Consider the following 23,795-nt stretch of genomic DNA (forward strand, 5'->3'; position numbering starts at 1 on the left):
TGTATGATTATTTTTTTTGACGTGACTTATTGTATATTTGCCGCAGATGGCATTAACTACTTGGCCGGACAAATGGGGAGCGCAGAGGGCTCTCACCCGGTACAAAATTTAAGACAACAGGCCTGAGGGTGCCCAGTTAAGGGCGAACCTCGGCTCAGGGCGTCGTCTGAGAGGAAGAATATTTGAAAGAATTAATCAACCCTAGTGGGTTGATAGCGATAAACGCTGAATGTGGAAAATCATCGACCACGCCGGCGGGGTCGGTATCGGAGTTCTGAAGTGTTTGGTATCGCAAGCTGATTGGTCACCTCTATGGCTAGAGTAATCGGGTCGTCGGGATCGTATATATTAAGGGATGTATGAGTTTGTGCGTATAAATGCGAGTATTGGAGAACTTAAAGTTGACGGAAGTTTATTTGCAGTAGAATTTATCCGTAGATAAAATTAAATCTTTAATATTTATGCACTTCTGGGAACAGGCCTCGATCAACTGGAGGGGGTATAGATCATACTCCACCGCTTCTCCGCTACGGGTCGGTGGAGGTGTAGGCTAATAACCAGGACCAACGGCCCAACAATCCTTCCGAAGCACGGACTCATTTTCTTTCGGACACTCAGGCGATATAAACCTGCAATGTCCTTACCAAACAAATGTCAGTCTCGTAAAGTGATTTTGTCCTCGTGTGTGGTGTGGTGTTGATAATTGATGACAATGTCCTCATTGGGACTCGAATCCAGACCTCCAGATTATGAGCCCAATGCTCTAACCATGGAGGGCTACATTATAACTTGCGAAAATGTGACAAAATAAATATTGAAAATCTACTTACATGGATAGTTTGATCTTCAGGAGTGAGTTTTTGCGTGCCATTATACCACTGCAGGGACGCAGCTGGGCGTGCGCCGGATACAGTGCACACCAAGGTTGTGAGGGACCCTTGTACTACGTGCTCTCCGACGCCCGATATTGATATCTTGTTCGGTGGTACTGTAAGAGAAAGGGCATTAGTTAGATGGGTATTAGCTAAGGAATTATTTTATGATGTTTATCTTCTCCTATCGTGTGGGTAGTGAGGTGGATGACCAACCTCATCTAACCTGGTTTCAGGGTTATTATTGAGCCGCCAAAGGCCCCTTACGTGAGTCAAGTAACGAGTACGTACTTATGATGTTTATAGCCACTGCTTACCCCGATGGGAAATAGGCGTAGTAGTAAGGGCTGCTCGCCAACTACGAGAGCGTGAAGTATTTCCGACACATGTTGGAGGCAAGGGACTTCAGGGGACGGAGCATAGTACCCCGCTAGACACAAGTTGATAGTGAGACTAGGAATCGACGATTCGATTGAGTCACGTTTTTCTTCTTCTACCGTGTGGGTTGTGAGGTGGTTGGTAATAACCAACCCCATCAACCCTGGTGTCAGGGTTACTATTGAACCGCCAAAGGCCCCTGACATGGCTCATGTAACGACTACTAACATACATCAGTAATTAGTAACCGGGACCAACGGCTTAACATGCCTTCTGAAGCACGGATGATCTTACTTTCGGAAAATCAGGTGATCAGCCTGTAATGTCCTAATCAAACACAAAGTGATTTTCGTGATATGTCCCCACCGGGATTTGAACCCGGCACCTCCGGATCGTGAGCCGAACGCTCAAACCACTGAACTACGGAAGCCGTTACGTTGGATGTTGTATATATGCGTCTCGCTGTGTAAACTTCAATACCGCGTTTCAGAACTATTGAATGGTGGCGCCATCTGTTGTATGTAGGTGGAACTAGCTGGTCAACTAGTTAGGTCCGCCGCATTAGTTTACCTTGCGATGGATGAGCGTGCCCAGTCATGAGCAATATCATGTACCCACTTTAGAACCCTGTCGCACTATCATATTTGACATTTAATGAGACTTACGGTTTAAATTGTCAAAAAAGTTAATGTGACATGGTTTTAAAGTGTATACATATTAGTACTCGTGACCGTACCTGTGACTACCCTTATTGAGGTATAGTTGTGACCTTATGTATGTATGTAGTTTAGCAAAGAAGTTACTCTGTCCCAAATCACTGACAAAGTTTCGACATAAGAACGATAAAGTCGAACACCATCAAACTAACTTGGCCGACTGCTCAGTCCCTTGCGACCAATCGCTAGATCACAGTTGTCGCCTCGTAATATACAGGCACGTGGGGAAGAGATGGGAACGTAAGGGGCTTATATCGATATTTTTTTACACATACATAAACTCACGCCTATTTCCCACCGGGGTAAGCAGAGACTATAGAATTCCATTTGCTTCGATCCTGACACACTTCTCTTGCCTCCCCCACACTCATCAATCGCTTTATACACGCACGCCGGTTCAGAGTAGATCGTATTGAACCTTTTCTAAGGACATCTCCAATTTGATCATCGTAAGTCCTTCTCGGTCTTCCTCTCGATATTTTTTAGTGGATATAAAATAAGACCAAATATCAAAATAGGCTCCAAATAGTCCTCTGATTATTTATGGCTCTGCCCACCCCTTCGGGGAACATGGGCGTAACAAAATAAGTCACAGGGACTGTAACCTGGAACCTGACAGAGGGCAGCAGTAATTGTCAGTACTATTCAGAGGTGGAGGATAGGAGTCCTAGTACGGCTTTGAAATAGACTACTCTGGGCGCCATGCCACTCGCGTCAGACAAAGTACTGTGGGGCGGAAGGCAAGAGGGAAACCACTGCCCTATTCTTCCCTAAAAAGTTGCACACCGACAAAAGCGTGGCTCATAAATTAGTGATGATGATGATCAAAATAGGCGTAATAGGCATCACAAACCATACTTTAAGCAGCAAATTAAATATCTTTAGTATCAGAAATCTGAATCATGTATTCAACGTAATTATCGTAGATAAACTTGTTGAAGGTCAATTTAAAACTTTTGAATCTACGTAATTTCGCAAGGTGCTATGGCCGAGGAAAAGATAAGACAAGAAACTGCAACAGCAACACATCTTATAAATCTATGTAGGTATACAGTCATGAGCAATATAATGTACCCACTGTAGGACTCTGTCGCACTAACATATTCGACATTTGGTGAGACTTACAGTTCAATTTGTCATAAAAGTTAATGTGACATGGTACCACAGTGTATACATATTAATGCTCGCGACTGTACATTACAAGTAATTTAATAACCTAATTAGTTTATAAATATTAGGGCTTTTTTAAATATTTTCAGTTCCATACTTTTGCGACGGAAAATTCCAATGGATTTAAAACTCAGTTTATTATGGTCTCAATCATCCCTCAATGTTTTCGTTACGATGTCACTAACACCCTGTATAATTTGAGGATTTTCAAGGCAATATTTGAGTTTGCCTTAGACCACATCACTGCTTAAGACCTGGCTGGATCGTGTTCAAACGCACTCAAATCTTTTGATAATAAAAAAAACTTCAGGAGACTCGACTATCGACACATTTCCACAATCGACAAATCATAAAACACAATCCATCCCTACATAATCTTACAGGGCGGGTCATAAAACAGTTACTGATCCTGCCCTTTTTTTACACGAGGGACCTTAGGAAATTGAACTGTATTCTCCACTATGATGATCAACTTGACAATATGTCTTATACACAGATACTCATATTACTCATAAAAGTGTTGTATTATAGGGCAGCCGTTGGTCCCGGCTACTATTTACCGATGTAAGTAAGTAGTTGTTACATGAGCCATGTCAGGGGCCTTAATAATAACCCTGACACCTAGGTTAATGGGGTTGGTAATCCACCTCACAACCCACACTATAGTTTATGCCGTTTGCAGCTGTTTTTGACTATGAAGATTTGTGCGCTAAGTTCCATCTTTTACCACTGCGTCTCCGCAGGACGATCGCTGATGTGTGTCTTCTGACCAGGATAGCGCAAGCTAAAATGGATTGTCCGGACCTCCTCTGCAGTATTAAGTTACAAGTGCCTAACCGGCAATTGCGTCACAGTCGTCTGCTTCATGTTCCTCGATGCCGCACCAACTACCGACGTAACAGCTTTTTGCCTCGTGCGCTCAAACTATTCAACATTTTAAATAGTTCTGAATGCGATTTGTTTTTCAGCAGCGCTGGTTCTCTTAGGACCTCGCTTATAAATAACTATATTAAATAATAGCAATATTATTATTGGTTGTAGTAGTAGTAGGTATTTTGTTCTGTTTAATGTTTGTACTTTTATGGCTTTGCGCATGTCTTAAAATTGTATTTTCTTTTATTTGCTTTCATTTTATTCTTTCTCATATAGTTTAAATTGATTTTCAATCATTTGTGGTAGCTTGTAATTGGCATTATCGCATCATCAAAATAAAATAAAAAATAAAATAGAAGGAGTTGGTATATGTGAACAATTTTTCGGTATATTCCGTGTTTCGTACTATCTCCTTGTAAACTTTTAGTAAAAACTCGTTAAACTCCCTCCAAACTTCAAAATGAAACGAAAATGCAATTTGACTTCGCTCTACAAAAATGCAGCATAGAAAGCTGTTGGACCATTTCAAGTCAATTGACGTCAGTAGTGCTTTACGACAAAGGGTCGACAATGTCTATCAAGGAATTAGCATAGACGGGCACAAAGACAATATCGCCTATATACAGGGTGTTACTGTCACCGAAACGAAAACTTTGAGAGACGATTCCGACCATGATTTTGAGACAACCATGTTATGTTATTCATCCACCTTGATAACAAGTGGAATTTTCCGTTGCAAAAGTAAGGAACTGAAAATAATTAAAAAAACACTATGTATTAATTATCTAACAGGAAATTTCAATAAACATCAACACAGAATCATGATTTGAATCCCCAAAGTGTTCGTTACGGTATCACTAACACCCATATGTACTTATACGGTAACTTGTACGTTGACGAATACTGCGGGGGATGATTCAGCTTGTGATTCTGAGTTAATATCAAGTGGAATTTTCCGTCGCAAATGTATGGAAGCGAAAATAATTTAAAAAAATGCTAAATTTTTCATTAATTTTCCAACAGGAAATTAATTCCACTAAACATCAACTCAGAATCATGATCTAAATCTCCAAAATGTTCGTTACGGTGTCATTAACATCCATACGTACCCGTACGGCTACCTGTACGTACTTGTACGGGGTGATAGTGACATGGTAACGAATACTTGCTTTACAAGTCAGTCGATTACATAAGATTACTAAATCTTTTAAGGGGCAATGTATACGTTTTTACAATAAGATTCCCATTGACATTCAGAATTTGCCTTTCAACTGTTTTAAGACAGTAGTTAAACAAAAACTTTACAAAAAAGGTTATTATAAAGTTAGTGATTATTTAGAAGATATGAATGCATGCGATTAACTGTCTGAGAACCGATATTAGGCAGCTAAATTACTCAATTGTATACCAATATTTTTTGTTTCAAGAAAAAAACCATTTATTCGTAATAAACATTACAGTCAAAACAAAAATACACATTATATAAAATAGACAATAACAATCTATTTAGTCAAATAAGCCCCCGCGGGTGGATCCGGGCGCAAAGGTCCCCATCACGCTTGCCGCGTTACCACGTTGTATGGCGATGGACAACCTTTGCGCCAGGAAACAACCCGCACGAGCATCCGACCCCCTGTCACTTATCCTTCGCCCCACCTCCCTAACGAAGGCTATAGCCTCCGACCCCCAACAACCTGTCGTCTCGAACGCAAGTGGCACAAAGAGGTAGTTGCCCTCCAGGGCCGAATATTTCTCCCGCTTTCTACTCGCGGCAAATTCCGCCGCGGCGCCGGCTGTCTGTGCCGTTCGGCTGAGGTGCGAGGCGGCAAAAGTGCTGACGCACGTGGCATCCCAAAGTAGGCATTTCCCTCTCTGCCAAGGCACCATAGTCAGGCCGTCTGGCCTCTTTCCATCAGACCGACTGAGCCCCGGCGGCTCCAACACACATGGGATGTTGGCGGATATTAAGGCCCTCCGGACGATGTCATTGAGAGCGTGGTGGCGCGGGAATCTACCTGAACACCGACAGCAACTTAACGCGTGGCGACCACTCGCCTCCACCATGGAGCCGCAGATGCATTTATGAGGTTCGCAAACATCGCAGCCCGGGCGGAGAGCTACCGCCACACGCATAGAGTCATCGTCAAGCAGTGTTCCCACGTGAGGAGAAGGTAACGCCTGCAGCCATGCTCCCGATTCAGCCCTCGATACCGCCTTGAGCCTAGCCAGCTCTGCACCTACAGCCGCATTCTCGAGTCGTGCAAGTGCGGCCTTAGCCCCCACATCATCCCACGCGCGCTGCACCCGCGGAGAATCCGGCATGGACGCAGTCTGAACGCGAGCCGTCCACGTCGCGAAAGCATCGCTAACAAAAGGTATCGTAACCTTGTCTCCATGGGAATTTAAAATGTCAGAAACAAGGTTGTCAACCCCATGCGCCGACGCGAGAAAGGCTGGCAAGCCCACGTCCCCCGCACGCCTCACACCAAGGCCCCCATACCGTATGGGTAACGATGCCTGGCACCACTGGTCATCGGAAAGGGACACATTCAATATAATTTCCAATGTGTCCCTTAACGTGCCGTCAAACAAACCAACTTCATCGGGGCACAGCCACGTCGGGGTGGTTCTTAAAAGGTACGTTATTTTTGGTACCGCAAAACACACTCTCAACAGAAGCAAAGCGACATGAGCAGAGATGCCCCTAAGACGTTCCTGGGCGAGGAGAAGAAGCCGCCTCCTGATCTCAATTGCCTCCGGTATGGCCTCAGGAAAGATTGGTGACCCCAGTAAGGAAAAAGTGCTACGCGAAACTTGTTTGAGACCAGGAAGCAAGTCACGGAAAGAAGGCAACGAAGAAAAGGAGGCGGGCCCGCAACCGAAAAACTCACACTTAGACGTATTCACCTCCAGCCCCAACTCCCTAAAACGGGGCAGTAGAATATCCAGGTCTTGCTTTACGACCTCAGGCTTACCCCCCAATGTTCCATCATCCAAGTACCACACATTAAGAGGTGACATCATGGACGTTACTACCTTCTGGATCACGAGGCTGAAGGTAAGCGGCCCAAGTGGATCTCCCTGCTGCGCACCCACCTGAGAAAGGATCAAGGACTTATCGAAGAAAAGATTTGAAGGAAGATGATACACCTGGTACAGAAAAGGATATAAAGAAGGGATTTTCTCCTCCACCTCGGCCAGCAAAACATCCCTCTCCACTGTATTAAACGCATTTTTCACATCCAATTTGATGATAATACAGTCCGCGTTCCCCGGCTCCGCTGCAAATGTCCGCGTGGCATGGATCGCAGCCTCACATCCCCTCTGTGTGCCGAACCCCAGTTGTTGCGGCTGAAGATACTCGGCCATTTGCTCCTTGACCGCCCGGCACCCAAGCTTGGCTACCAAACGGCGAAAGGTGCTCCCCACCGCAATCGGCCTTACACCCCCCTCTTTTTTGGTTAACGCACACAAAGATGCTCCGTAAATGTATGGACATACTTCGGGATTTAGTTGCCCGCTGAGCAAAAAATTACAAAGCTTAACCAAGGCCTCCAGTAAGCGTCGCCCATTGTCCCCGGCGGAACTCGAAGTCAACTCCTTTAAGTGAGCTGGTCGAATCCCATCTAACCCAGCGGCTGACCCACTATTAAAAGTGTTTAACGCCTGGACTACATCCTCCAATTTAACCGTTAAGGCTTGAGTGGCCCGATCTGGCGCCAGTGGGAAAGTCAAGGGGCGGGACGGAGCAGGGTGCTTTGACCGTAAGGAAGCAAGCGTTTCAGGGCCCAGAGGAGCCACCGAATCATCCGACAATAACAAACGAGCGGCCCCTCTCACGTCGCCCTCAAATACTTTAGACTCAATGGTCTTCAAAATCGAGGGCGAACGGGGTGAGGGCCCCCCACCACAAATGTGTTCCAGTGTACTCGACAAACACTCAGGCGAAACTATACTGGACTTAACTTTAGTAGTGAGATTTCCCGGACCCCGTATATCAGGCGCTTTTAATGCCGAATATGCAAACGTGAGTAAGGCAAACCAATCCGACGTTTCGTTGGTCTCAATGCACTTACAAATAACGTTGCATAGTTTTTCCGCAGCTAAATTTCTTGCTCCCTTAGGTATGTGACGAAGCACTCTTACAGCTCTTTTAAGAGTACCGAGGCTCTCAAGGGAGATGTTCGGCGATGGCGGGCTCTGTGGCCGTCTACTGGCAAGAACCACCTGCGAGGGCGCAGGCCGAGCGCGCTGCCCAGCCACCTCCTTATGTTTACGCCCGATATGAATTTTGAGGCCGTGAGACGTAAACATGCGCGATGAAACAGGGCAATGAGGGCAAGTCAACGTGTGGGAAGGGGAGCTCATCATGAAGATAAAAAATAATTATTAAACAAATGAATTCGACCCAGTTAAGTAAAATTATAGGTATACAATTACAAACATCATTTATAACAAATTAATTACGTAGATGAAATAATTCAAATTAGTTTTCCTCATCAATACAATAAATCAATACAATAAATTCTCAATAAAATGACACAAATAAATAATAATAATTAATAAAACAATAAATAGAATCTTATAAAATAAAACAATTGTCCCTAGGTAGGTAGGTATGTAAAGGTACCTACCAGTCAAAACTAAATAAATTCATACGATATTACACGCAAATAAATTATATTATAAAATAGCACTTAATCTAGCAAACTTAAAAGTCCATAAAAATATTGGCTCTTGTCTCCGTTAAAACCCTTCCTCTGCGCAACCCAGCGACATCTACCAGTGATCGACCAGAACGTCGATGACACGGTGTTTGCTCACGCGCAGTGTCCGCGAGCCGGTCCGTTGAATGTGGTAGCTGGTCTTGTAACACGTGTAAGTTCGTACGTGACAACAGAGATGGCGCCACTCGACAATAGATAATGTGTAAATTGGTTCATTGATAACAATGATATTGTCGTTATCACACACACATTCACCACACAACTCCAGAGGAAGTCTCCTCCGCAATCTGCAAACACTGGAAACTTCGTCAGGCAACGCAAAACTGATGGCAAAACCGCCGCTCAAGGCCCACACATATTTGTTGTGATCAACAAAACAGCTGTGTTGTTATCGAAAATAACTATCGTGCACACGCAGCTCACTATTGTCAACGCACTGGGTCTACTGTAAACTGTTTTTAAACACTTTAGTGCTGTTAAAATCGAAACTTGTACAGCGTTGGCTTTGTACCCTACCCGAGGGTAGAAAAAAAAACTTTTTTGTTTTATGTTTATTTTTATTTTTTTAAAGAACGTCTAGGGCCCTGTGCCGAGGTTTTTCTTGCAGCTTCTTTTCCCCGGCTATACAGGTTGTGAGAAGCTGCAGTAGAAGCTGCGATTTATAGACCTATAGACACTGCAGCTTGGCACGTCGCGCGCGACTCCTGTGTTTTTTTTCTTAATTTACGCGGTTTAAGTGCGTTTCATCAATAGTAACTATTGCATTTCAAGTCTCCAATGTGAATCTACATAACAGTGATATCAGTGTTCTTGAATGTACTTACATTATTAAAATACAACCAAAAAAACAATTTCGAATTTCTAAACCTACCTCAAGAACCTATCTATACGAAACTCGCCGACGCAAACGCGTAAGCGCCGCCAATCTCATGGCGCTTACGACCTTCAGGGCGTGACGTTGACTAACGAACGTTTGAGTGGCAGCTGATGCTTTGGATACCGAGGCAAGTGCCTCGCGCGCTACTATCCACCGTAAGTACATTATTACAGAAGGGTGAGATTAGAAAACATCCACTCCGAGTTCTAATCCGAGCAGAAGCATTACCCACCTATGCAACCGTTCAAAATGATGAATTGTCACGCATGCAATAAACATACAAATATTACGGAGCGGTTGAGATGTAATAAGTGTTCAAAGTATTATCATTACGCATGTTTGAATATGACCAGGGAGTATTTCAATACTGAGAGACATAATCTGGATCGCAACTGGAACTGTCCCGACTGTACAATCCATATACGAAAACCAAGAAATGATGACACGCCGATTAGACAGCCTAACTCAGTACCATCAGTGCGTGAATCACCGGCGTTTCTAAGTGGCTACATAAACAATACGACAGTCACCATAACACCCTCTGGAAGCGATTTAGCTGTTGACTCTGCTTCTTGCCTAAATAGCTCTTGCTCTTTTAAGAATGTGACCATACGGGAAAGGTCTAGGACGCATCGACTGGATTTGTCTTTATCTCCAGAGCCTCAGTTCGGCGTGAACGCTTCAAAGAATACACTTCAAACCGACGAAGAGTGTACAAAAAATACCAATACGTGCGCCGGAGTCACCTCTATAAGCACCGGAGCCGCCTCTGTACACGCCGGAGTATCAGAAATCCTGAGTGAACTCACATCCTTTCGCAATCAGGTCATGAATATACTAGCCAGAAAAGAAGACCAACTGAATAGCCTCGAGAGCACAATAAAAACGTTGAGAAGTGAAGTATTGGCTATGCATGCTAAGTACGACCTACTTGCGAAAGGCCTTAAGAGCATTGACTCTAAGTCTAGCATAAATGATAGAAAATCTGAGCCCAAATCCTTCGTTACTTTACCACCTATAGTCTCCGAAAAAACGGACGAACGTACCTCCATTACAACTAAAGTTTTGTCAAACCAGCAGCCCACCTGCGCAGGTATTACCAAGGCGTCCGGTACGACCCCGCCGTTAAGCAAGGGGACAGGGAATAGAAATATTGGCCGTATCGAGCGAACTGAAACCTGTAACACTTCAAGTGACATCAGAAGCGCAAATTCACACAGACATGTCACAGTTACGAAGCAGACAGGAGCCAACCAACTTGCTGCCCCCACAACACCGTATGTCCCAAGCCCAACCTCACCTGCTACGACGGTGACCTTGACAACCAATCAATCCACTAGCGAACATATAACATCTGCGAAACGTCAACGGCAGTCAAGGCGCTCTGTAGTTATCAGAGCTACTGGTGAACCAGATTCCAACCTGCTGACTATGGAGCCTGTCAAATATATTCACGCATGGAACTTCCACCCATCTATGAATGAAGATAATATTCTTTCTTACATGAAGAAGAAGGCCCCCGACGCAGATTACACCGTAAGGAGGCCGGATCCAGTTCACGTTGCTCACAATTGCTTTATCTTATGCGTACCTATATGTAAATTTGAATATTTCCTATCGCCCACCAATTGGCCCAAAAATGTCACCATCCAGGAGTGGTATACATTCAAGCGGAAGCCCATCAATAATGGAAATAAAAAATTTTTTCGCAAGCAGAAAGAAGAAGCCAGCAGCGACAAAAACGGTCTGCATATACCACCAGAATGTCAGAGGCATTAAAGGAAAACTACCAATAATCAAGTATGGTATTGCAGCCCTGCCGCACCAGCTAATTGCCTTAACCGAAACTAAACTAAACGACTCAGTTTATGACACCGAGCTCATACCACCAGGTTTATCCGTCATCCGAAGCGAGCGTCGCGATCGTGGTGGTGGAGGCGTGCTAATTGCTGCGAAGCACGCATTCACACTCCGCCCTGTTAACTGCGGTATTGACTCCGATGAATTTCTTTGCGCTTATGTGACCAACGGTACTCTATCTTTGCTGTTTTGCGTGGTATATATCGCGCCTTCAGCCCCTGAAAGGAGCTATTATTCACTTTTCGATTGTATCGAAAATCTAACAAATTCTTCCAATACACCTATTATGATCGTGGGAGACTTTTTCATGAATTTTTCAAAAGTGTGTTTCTACCATCCTCCCCTTGTCTTAGCGTACCCGATGCATGTCTGGCTGCAGCCCGTCATCCTCATCCAAACCAGAACCATATTACTATGAATCGGATCAGCGAGGACGATGTGCGTCGCGCCATCAAAAAACTCAAGCCAAAACTTACTAAGGGCCCCGATGCAGTGCCACAACTTATAGTTAGAGACTGTTGCGAGATTTTTATCAGACCCTTGCAGCACATCTTTAATATCGCACTCAAGGAAGGTGTATTTCCTGCCAAATGGAAATCCTCCAAAGTCGTCCCTATACACAAGACTGGCTCGAAGTCTGATATAAAGAACTACCGGCCTATTGCTGTTTTGCCGGTATTCGGGAAAGTGTTCGAGACGGCTTTGTATAACGGTATCTACCACCAGCTTGGAGGATGGTTCTGCCCGGAGCAGCACGGTTTCTTGCCCAAGCGCTCCACCTCTTCTAATCTTGTCTGTGTTACCACGCTAGTGTCACACCATCTTGACCATGCCGGCCAGGTCGATATAGCCTACTTCGACTATAAAAAGGCTTTTGACCGAGTCAACAACGACACCTTGTTGGAGAAGTTGGCTGTCGCCGGATTCTCTACGGACCTATTGTATTTCTTTTCAAATTATCTCTCGGGCCGAATGCAATCTGTACTATATGATAACTACAACTCAGCACCCTATCCAGTGACTTCCGGCATTGGTCAGGGTAGTTCGCTTGGTCCGCTACTGTTTCTGATTCTCATCAATGACCTTCCCTCCTCTGTTCAACACGCAACATGTCTAATGTATGCGGACGACATAAAATTGGCTTTGCCCATTGAAGGCGCCTCTAGCGCTGCTCTCCTACAATCAGATATTGACGGCGTCGTGGAGTGGAGCAACCGCAACAACCTCGAACTTAATCTCGCTAAATGCGCTCTGATGACTTTCACTCGAAAACGCTGTCCTGTACATGCCCAATATAAAATTGGCAGCGAGGTATTGGGGAGAGTGAACCTAATGCGGGATCTGGGAACTTCGTTCGATCCAGAGTTAACATTCGCTCCACACGTTGATGAACTCTGTAAAGCGGCTAGAAGAAGTCTGGGCTTTATTATGCGGCAATGCAAGCATTTTACTAAGCGGCAAGCGATCTGCGCATTATATAACGCCTATGTGCGCAGCAAACTTGAGACGAACTGCATTGTATGGAATCCGCAATATGCTGATCGCGCCCTGACTGTGGAGCGAATACAAAAATCGTTTTTGCGTTTTCTGTATAAGAAAATGTATCACTATTACCCGCACCTATTTCCTACCTCGTTCATACTCGGCATGGTGGAGTACAAATCCCTAGCAGTAAGACGTGATCTCTTTCTATTGAAATTCTTTTTTCAACTTCTACGGGGTGTAATATGTCTTCCCAGTCAACTAAAACTGTTTGGTATTAGTGTTCCTACCATTTCTCATCAACGACTGCGGCCCCGTAAAAATCCACTGTTTGTACAACGCGAACACAGGCGCAAGGACATTCACCACTATACCGAGCAGTCACTCTCTTGAACATTCTTGGTTTGGACCACTCAGTGGACGTGTTCTTTGACACAGAGTCCCGTTTCCTGGCAGTTGCTAGCCGTTACTTGGAGTCTAAGGCGCTCCCTAGTTCTGCTCCTGTTTAAGGGCGCATAACATCTTTTGACCATTATATAAATTAGCATATTTTTAAATTAAGCATCTTAATGAAGTTGAAATTGTTTGCATGTTTGGTATATACTGTAAGTGTAAGCATTGACTGATAAATAAATAAATAAATAAATAAATAAATAAAAGTAGTTTTAGGCGGATGAGACGTTCGTTATGTAAAATTGACGATTCAAAGTGTAACTATGTTACCTACTGAATAAAGATATTTTTGAATTTGAATTTGAATTTGAATACTGTGGAGGATGATTCAGCTTGTGATTCTGAGTTAATATCAAGTGGAAATTTGCATCGCAAAAAAAGATTTTGCGACGGAAAATTCTACATGATAGCTGAGAATCATGGTCCGAATCACCCCCTTAGTATTCGTTACGGTGTCACTAACACCATGTACTTATAATCTTGAAGCTGTGAAGCGCCACCGTATTGTGTATTAAAGGGGGAATTCCTTGTGGTGTTGCCAGAGAATTGGACATAGACAGGTAAATGTATTTAACATACACCGGGCCTATCGTACCAACTGAGGCATTTGAGACAGAATCTCAACAAATGATGCAACTTGTAGTTGGTTACACACGTCAACTCACGTCCGCAATCCCTAATGGGCTGAGCAGAGCCACAAGTAATAATCTTCTGCTACCGCGTGGGTTGTGAGGTGGAGTACCAACCTCATCAACCCTTGTATCAGGGTTACTATTGAGTCGCCAAAGGCCTCTGAAATGGCTCATGTAACGACTACTTACTTACATCAGTAAGCACTAACCGGGACCAACGGCTTAACGTGCCTTTTTGGTTGAGCGTTGGGCTTACGATCCGGAGGACTGGGTTATCACAAAAATTACTCTGTGCTCCCTAGTTTGGTTAGGATATTACAGGCTGATCACCTAGTTGTCCGAAAGTAAGATGATCGGTGATTGGGAAGGCACGTTAAGCCGTTGGTCCCGGTTATTACTTACTGATGTAAGTTAGTCATTACATGAGCCATGTCAGGGTCTTTGGCGGCTCAATAGTAACCCTGACAACAGCACACACACGATAAAAGAAGACTTCAGTACACACAGATCCAAACACACACTCCCCCACACATATACACATCAATTCCTGTGTTGCTAGCGCAAACTTTTATAAATATAAATTCCTTCACATCTTTACTGGAACTAAGTTATTCCTTATTTACCGCTCTACAAAGTATTTTAGTCGTAAATAAGCCCTGTCTCCCTCTTCCGACGCTCGAGTAAGTGCCAAGAAATGATATTTCCTTCTGTTTGTATGAAACTATCAAGTTAAAAGAATTGCTTGAAGGAAAATGCGTGGTACTTAGTCTTTATTTTTCGCCCGCGACTCCCTTCGCGTGAATTTCGGCACGTTTTTACCACCCCCTTTTCATCCCCTTAGGGGTGTATTGTATATGTCCCTATAAGGCACTAAACACCCTGGAATCAGCAGGAAGCTTCCGGGACAAGGAAACACGTCTGTTCACAAAACGAGATTTATTACAAGAGACAAATCAAACTACTCATATTTCATCTTCATTAAAAATTATATTAAACGCCTAGCAAAAGTAATCGAGCAATTACGCTCATACATTACAGGGTGGTTCTCGGAAAAAAAAGACAGTCAAGTGCGAATGTGACTCGGGCACTGAGTGTTCCGAGCCTTTGACTATATCACACCCCGGACACTTCATACGAACAACCTCGTTTTACACAGACACCACACATTGACGTTATCGTACACGCGCATCTGTGTGTCTGACGCCTTACGATTCATGTCTAAACTATGTTTGAGTGGGGGAGGAAAACCTAGCTCAGACGCTGGTGGGAAGCGGAGCTCGACCGAGCACCCTCAGGCCTGTTGTTTTAAACGTTGTACCGGGTGAGAGCCTTCCGCGCTTCCCATTTGTCCGGCCAAATAGTTAATGCCATCTGCGGCAAATCTACAATAAGTCACGTCAAAAAAAAAAAAAAAGAAAATAAAAGTTGGGAAGCGGAGAGTTACCTATCTATACGTACTATGCTATGAAAGGATACGTTTATTGATTTCTATCATCATCATCAATTTAAGAGCCACGCTCTTATCGGTGTAGCATTTTCCATTCCAGTCTATCAAAGGCCAATTCCTTGACATCCCTATAAGACACGACGTACGACGCTAATAACCTTTATACTTATTCGACAATAATAACCGATACACTGTAATAAGTAACTAACACACGAAAATAGCTTTCCAATTTCCCCAAGCAGCGTTTTCCTATAATTTGCACCTCGAGGTAATTCATAAGAATCAGCCCTATCGTGTAGGGTCCGCCGTAACAGGGTGGCTGGACACCCAAGTAGCAAACAAGAATTGTGATTAAGTCATATATGTCTAAACTTTAGCTAAAGTGAGATTTATCCAAATCAAATAGGACTTATTAGGACTTCATAAATTCTTTTCCTTCTTTAATACTATATAGTTTTCAACAAATCCTACTTTAGATAATTTAGAATACACAAAACCAAGTTAAGTATTCTCAAAACTATTTAGTCTTATCTCAGCCTACTGTTAAGTCTAAAAGTATATTTTTACTTTACTCAGATTATTTGAAGGCTCACTTAATACTAAATTGATTTACTGAAGTATCAGTTTAGTCTTGTAAAGTAAAAAATGAATTGCCTAGATATACTTAAGGCAATTTTAATACTAAGCTTTGAGATTAGATTAGTTAAGATTATTTGTTGCTCTTATACAAGACTGTTTTATTCGTTTTTGACTACAATAAGTAAAACATAAGAAAAGTCTATTCACTGGACGATAAAATCGAAATAGAAGCAAGCAGAAAGATGGACGAAGTTCAAAAAATAAAAAGATCTGGTGGTTTTCGAATGCAGAAAATTAAATACAGAAAATTAACCTGTGATAATGCACATCCTACTGTTTTTGTTAGCGATGCGATATCTTCTTCATTGCTATCAATTTTTTCTATCGATTAGTATAACACAATCATTCAATTTTGTCAAAAAAGTCGTAAGTTCCTGTTTTTCAATTCCGAACCAGCGTGTGGCGGCCCAGGTACCTACGTCTCGCACAAATCTTCTCAAAAATGATTAAACTAGTCTAACCTAGTCTAAGCGCACGGCAACACTACACCATGAAAAATCGAGTTTTATATTAAAAACCTGCTAAGTTCAAATTTAAAAGTAGGTACCTATTAGTCTAATAATAAATAAATACTTTTCTTTCTTCTTTCATTCTTTCTTTTAATAATTTTAAAAATGTACCTATTTTTAACAAAGTTTCATTGCCAATCATAAACATATCTATTTTAAGTTTTGTATATGGTAAAATGCATTTAAAGTGGGCATTAGATTCGCTTCCAATATTTTTTTAGCTTGATAAAGTCATCGGGAACTTGGTCGCCATTATTAACAATAATGTTTTTGGTGGAATTAGAAACTACCGTGCACACGCACGTCGTTAATCAAATTGCAAGGGTTCTTCGTGTATACAATATTCAACGGATACTCGTTAATTTTTACAAAAATCACATTGTATCCGTTGGCAATTAGAAGCGCGGTGATCGTACCAACTTTGCGTCAGCGAACCATGTACCTACCTATGAGAATGTATGCGCGGTGACTCGTTAGCAAATTGAGTTTGTTTGTAACTAAAAAACTTTGCTAACGATAATATTGAACTTGGCTCTCATTTCACATTTATGTTTTTGATTGGATATCATTACTTTTTGTAGGTAAGTACATATCCTCGTAACGCTTGGTTCCTTTTAAAGGACAAATTCAAAACTAAAAGTCGACTTTATAAAAATAAAACATTTGAATACCTATTAAACTTGTTTAAGATTCACGTTAAGTTAAAAAAAATATATGCCAGTAAAATGGATGAGAGTTGTGTTGTATCATGGGCGAAAAGCTGACAACCTATCACCGCTAAACACATGTTCCAACTTGCTTACCTACCCTCATAGTATTTGTCTGTCATGAGTTTTGATTACTTACTGATTCTTACATCTATAGTTAGGTACAGGCACTAATTAGGTATTTATGTTAAGCGTTCATAATAGAATCTAATTATTTAAAAGTTGCTAGTTTTTTTTTCCTTTGTATTCATCTAATTACCTATCTGCATACCAAATTTTAACTTTCTAGGTCATCTGCAACTGGGTTAGAGTTTTGATCTATAGGTCAGTCAGTCAATGATAAAAATGAGGATTTTTGGATATTAATATCTAAATAACCGTTTGAGATAAGCTTATGAAATTTAGAACACATATGTATGTTGCAAGTCTCAATATATGAGCCAAATTTGATACGTTTATGTGATATAGTTTTTGATTTATGAGGGGGTCAAAAGTGGCTCCAGATGGTTCGTGTAATATTACACACGGTGCGGCTCGCCAGTTCTATTTCTTGAACTTGGCTTGACACGCTACCGCGTGTCTAGATACTTTTCTTTCTTCTTTCATTTCATTATTTCTTTTAATAATTTTAAAAATGTACCTATTTTTAACTAAGCTTTATTCACAATCATAAATATATTTTAAGTTTTGTGTATGGTTAAATGCATTTAAAGTGAGCATTAGATTCGATTCCAATATGTTTTTAGCTTGATAAAAGTCATCGGGAATTTGGCCGCCTTTATTAACAATAATGTTTTTGGTGGGATTAGAAACTACCGCGCACACACACGACGTTAATCAAATTGCAAGGGTTCTTCGTATATACAATATTCAACGGACACTCGTAAATTTTTACAATAATCACATTGTTTCCGTTGGCAATTAGAAGCGCGGTGATCGTACCTACTTTGCGTCAGCGAACCATGTAGGTAACCTATGAGAATGTATGCGCGGAGACTAGTGTTGGGTTCTTACCCGGAAAATTCCCGCGTTTTGGGAATTTTCCCAATTCTGAGGGAAAAAACCCGAAAAATTCCCATTTCAAGGGAAAATATTTTTTATCGCATATATTTGTATTAAAAGTAAGGATTTCCAACAAAGACCATTTAAATATAATGTATGCCTACTTATGCCCAATTTATCTTCTGTCGTAGTGTCGTATGAACTCTTAAAAAACTTAAAGGAGATCATCGGATTTCGGCCCAGAAGTCAAAGTGCCGGCCAAAAAATAATTTTGCTATATTCCGTTAGATCTTATCCTTATGAGCATTTATTACTATGGCACCAAAGCTGTAGGGTCAATATCTTCGGTTTTATTCGATTTTAAAAAACTGTATATTTCATACATTTTTGGTGAAAATGTAAAGTGCCGGCCAAGTAACAATAATGGTATTATCCTTAGAACTTATCCGTCTGAGCATTTATTACTATGGCACCAAAGCTGTAGGTTCAATATTTTCGGTTTTATTCGAATTAAAAAAAAACGGAATTATCATACATTTTTGGTGAAAATGTGAAGTGCCGGCCATGAAACAATATTTGTATATCCCGTTAGAACTTATCCATTTGACCATTTATTATTAGGGCACCAAACGTCTATGACCATTATTTTGACTTTTGTTGGACTTTACGTTATAGTTTCTGTGTGAAAAGTGCCGGTCAGCAAAAAACACATGTCAAAGCTATCGAGAAGATACCTGTAAACATTATTCACTATGACAAAAACGTGTATGACCATTAATTAGTTTGGCTTTTGTTGGATTTAAAAAAAAACTTGATTTTTGATTCATTTTGTATAAAAATAAAATATAACCGACGCGTTATTTAAAAGATCGTCAGAATGTTTATTACTATGGCATTAAACGACTATGACCAATATTTTGAACTTAATTCGATTTTCCAAAAATCAAAAAAAGTTTTATCTAGTGATAATGGAACTATCTTGCTAAAGGCGTAATATGGTGGTCGTCTTTTGAAAAATAGGTTTGCGTTTGACCACTACCTTACCTGATGGTGATACACGCTTAAGAAACTACTTTTTTTAAAGAAAAGTGTATACAAGGAATAAACAGTGGGGTGATAGAGGTACCTACTATGTTATCGGCCGAGTAGCTCCAGGACATTGTAATAGGCATACATGCAAAGTACAACTACCCGACTCCTGTTTTCCCTAACAGATACTTCAGACGTCATGCCAATATACGAGTTTCGTCACTAGATGGCAAGCTTATCTTTGGAGGGTGGTAACCATTTACGGTCAAGGTGAATCAATACCATAATTCAACCTAAACTTAGGCCGTAACGTTGAGTCGAATGCAAAAACTACAGCCAACGTCATATCTAAAATCAGATAGTATTAATATAGAAGTTCACCTAACAACACACAAAACAAAAACACAAAGTATTTATCTGAATAATAACTAGTCATTGGGAAAGCTCTGCTTGTTGTCATTGTTAAAATGTATAAAAAAAAGTTTTTTTTAAAAAGTCCAATAAAAGCCAAAGTCGACATTTGGTAGTATAGTAAAAATACGTCGTTCAAGTCGTTTACCAAAAGATTTGACTTTTGTTTCGCTGGCTGACATTTTCCCATTTGAACCAAAACGGAAAGAGAGACGAATAAAAAGTCAAGATAACGGTCAAAAATATTTTGCGCCAGATTATTAAATGTTCTAAAGGTCCTTTGGAATCCGCCGTACCGCATTTTTTACCCAAAGCACTTTATTTTCATACAAAATAAATAAGAAATCAAGATTTTTAAAATAGACTAAAAGCCAAACTAATGGTTATACAAGTTTGGCGCTATAGAAAAAAATGTTAACAGACATCTACTCGATACTCTCAACATGATATTTTTGCTGGTCGGCATTTTTCATATTTAAACAAAAACGTAAATTCCAATAAAAGTCAAAATAATGGTCATAGATGTTTGGTGTTATTAAAAAATATTGAGAAGCAACTATTAGACAGATTCGACGTATTTTTTTCGATGGCCGGCATTTTAACATATTAACCAAAACTGAAAGTCCAAATAATGGTCATAGAAGTTTGGCGCCATACTAATAAATGTTCTAACGGTCCTTTGTAATACGCCTGTATACCTCTTTTTCCCAACGGACATAATATTATTTTTTACAAAATGTATGAAAAGTCGAAATTTTTAAAATCCAATTAAAGCCAAACTAATGGTCATACACGTCTGGTGTCATAGTAAAAAATGTTCAGAACAATCTATTCGAAAGGTTTGACACATTTTTTTTCTCTGACCGGCACTTTCAAATTTGGGCCGGCCAAAGTATGGAAAGCCGATGATCTCCTTTGTAATATATTTTGAATGGAATGGTCGATTTTAATAATTCCATGCAAAGATATCTACATATTATAGGATATATAGGATGCTTTTGGCACGAGAGAATGTCATCATCGAGGAGCAACATGGTTTTGTGTAAGAAATTGGGAGGCACGAATACCTACAGATATTATTTACTTGGACTATGAAAAAGCTTTTGATCGAGTTCCTGTCACACCATTGATTGCTAAATTAGAGCCCTTTGGAATCAGAGGCAATGTCGTGAAGTGGACTTCCTGTCAAATCGTACATTCTCTGTGCGCATCGGAGAATCATACTCTGTTCCCAGAAAAGTCCTCAGCGGTGTGCCGCAGGGATCGGTGTTAGGACCTATTTTATTCAGTATCTACCTTACAGATCTTAAACATGGTATCATGTCTGATATATCACTCTTTGCAGATGACACGACAATAACGGGGAATCCACTTATTAGCCATAATATAATCCAAGATGATCTTGATAGGGTAATTGCTTGGACCCGAGATTGGCTAATCACATTAAACGTAGACAAATGCACTGTGTTGCATGTTGGCAGTAACCACCCCACGTTGAGTTACACCATTGACTCAAAACCTCTCGAGTGTGTTAAAAAACAAAAGGACCTTGGCATAACGATAACACATAATCTAAAGTGGGACGATCACATTATTGGAATCACTAAGAAGGATAACTCCCTCTTATACATAATTAGAAAAGCTTTTTATCATATAGATACGGAATTGTTTCTTAGGCTTTACAAAACTTACTTACGTCAGACCGCTGTTATCGGAAGGACATTGCACTACTAGAGAGAGTCCAAAGAAGAGCAACAAAGAAGGTGACAGTACTGGCTGGCCGGAGTGGACCTTAGCGGGGGCCGCAGGACTCTCACCTCTGGCTTGCCTTCATTGGCCAGCCAGAGTGGGGCGTTAGAGCTATACGCTCGCAGGGTGGAAGTGAAAGATGCATAAGTCGCGAGTTGGTAAGGCGGGTAAACCGCCTCGCAGAAACCGCACACCCTGACACCCTGAGATGCTCACAACTATGTTGCTGCCTTGCCGTCCAGTCGCGTCGGCTAGATAGGTGGCCCAACCAGTGAGTGACGAGTCACCGCCTGCCCAATGTATCTCTGTTATTAACATTGGTCGAGCAGGCGCCATAGTCCCCCATAGCCCCAGTATCCCGGTTCACTAACCCCCAACCCAATAGCCCAGTTAATTTTGTTCCCATAATCTGCCATAGTCCTACGCGAACCAGGGATTGTCTTTGGGTGCACTCCCATAGTGCATACAGGGATAATCGCCGGTTGGTGTCACAACACATTTAGAGTAAATTGTCTTAAGGGGCCTCTACGTGTTGGCTTCGACCCCACGCACGCCTTCCAAAAGTCCGGGACTCCATGACAGACCCGACCCGAGACATGGAAACGACATACAAATAATAATAAGATTAAAAATAATTAAATAAAAAATATTTTCCCATGATTCGGGAATTTTTCGGGTGTTTATTTTATTTTCCCATATTTTCCCGATATTTTTTCTTTCCCACCCAATTTTTTCTTTCCCTGCCCATCACTAGCGGAGACTCATTAGCAAATTGAGTTTATGTTTGTTAGTTCCATTTCTGATAAATATTAAACAATTAAGTAAATCACATTCCTATCCAAGTAAGAACTTAGCATAACAATATTGTTTATCTTCCACGAGTCGAAAAACTTACCTCTTAAACAAACATACTTTCCATACGTTTTAAAAGCTCGTTCGATTTTAATTGTTACTTGTTACATAGCTAATTCTGGCACAAAATAAACAAACATGATTTTACGACAATACTTCACTAAATCAAAATAGAGGATAACTTTAGATATAAGAGTTTTAAGTAGGAATTCACTAAATACTTTTTGTCTTAAGTGGGTATACTCCTAGACAATTGAAGTAAAATTTATCTTAACTAGTACTTGATGAAGTGCAACTTGACTTTACTTTTCTAAACTGATTCTTACGAAATCAATTGTTTCTAAAGTCTTACTTCATTTAGAAAAATATTACTTAACGCCATTTTGCACTTACGGGACGAAAACAAGTAATTTTTTTGACAATATTATCGTCAAAAACTGAAGTAAATTAATATAATATTTCTGTTGTAGTAACAATTACTGCGTTCAGCTGTCACGTATTAATAGAAAATGAATTTATTTGTACCATATGTCACCATTTTTTTTATTTGCTGAATAATCAATACAAATTTTATTATTATTTTTCTGGTATATTCAAGGCCCTTCTGTTTTTTAACACTTTCTATCGATTTTACACGAGAAACAATCATGCGTTTATAATTTCCTGTATGTGAAACGGCGGAATAACCTTTTGTTAAAATAACAGCTAGTATTTTAGTCGCCATTTTCTTACAGACTTCATTTCTTGTGTTAATGTAAATGTTCGCCATTATATTCTAAAATAAAGACGCGTGAAGTAAAAATCGTTTTAAGTATGACCTGAAGTTTTACTTCGTTAAGTTACAATTGACTCAGTGCAATCAATCAATCCTATAGTCTTAACTAAGTATTGTAGATATCTTCAAGTATACATTCTTGGTATTAAGTGATACTACAAGAATTCTAAGTTTAGAATACGCAAGAACATTGTCTAAAGTAGGGTTTAAGTCTGACTTAGCGTTGTCTTAAGTCTGTCTTGTATAAGAGTTAAAGTATGTGCCCACTTTTACTAAACTGTGTCTTCAAGATATCTTGAGGGATATCTTGGAGACATATAAGACTTATCCAAGACAAGGGCTTGATTTAGTCTACTTGCCTTCAAGATATCTACAATTCTCTTTTAAGACAATCGGTTGCTACTTGGGCAATTACGGACCTAATTGACTTTGATTATACGGACGATATAGGGTGTTTTACCTTATGAGACAAGGATGAAAAAAATCTCTCAACTGCGATTCAGATTCGCACTTTGACTTTGCCGTTGACTAATTATCTCCATACATAAAAATAAGTCGTGACAAGTTCACGAACTCCAAATTTTTGTAAAAAAAAATTTTACATACATACATAAAACTCATGCCTATTTCCCATT

General features: G+C 40.8%; 1 protein-coding gene and 1 long non-coding RNA gene across 16 annotated transcripts in view; one reads left to right on the forward strand and one right to left on the reverse strand.

The window, feature by feature from the left end:
• LOC126378017 (hemicentin-1) overlaps positions 1–23,795 on the reverse strand; it is a 663,470-nt gene that overhangs the window by 80,840 nt on the left and 558,835 nt on the right. For all 15 annotated transcript variants that reach the window (XM_050026068.1, XM_050026063.1, XM_050026060.1 and 12 more), the window contains one exon: positions 831–988. In XM_050026068.1, coding sequence (XP_049882025.1) covers positions 831–988 — 158 coding nt within the window. The remainder of the gene's footprint in view (positions 1–830; positions 989–23,795) is intronic.
• The window catches only part of LOC126378244 (uncharacterized), a 101,290-nt gene that overhangs the window by 20,129 nt on the left and 57,366 nt on the right, over positions 1–23,795 (forward strand). The gene's annotated exons all lie outside the window — the stretch shown is intronic.

Source organism: Pectinophora gossypiella, chromosome 25 (assembly GCF_024362695.1).
Source record: "Pectinophora gossypiella chromosome 25, ilPecGoss1.1, whole genome shotgun sequence".
NCBI lineage: Eukaryota > Metazoa > Arthropoda > Insecta > Lepidoptera > Gelechiidae > Pectinophora > Pectinophora gossypiella.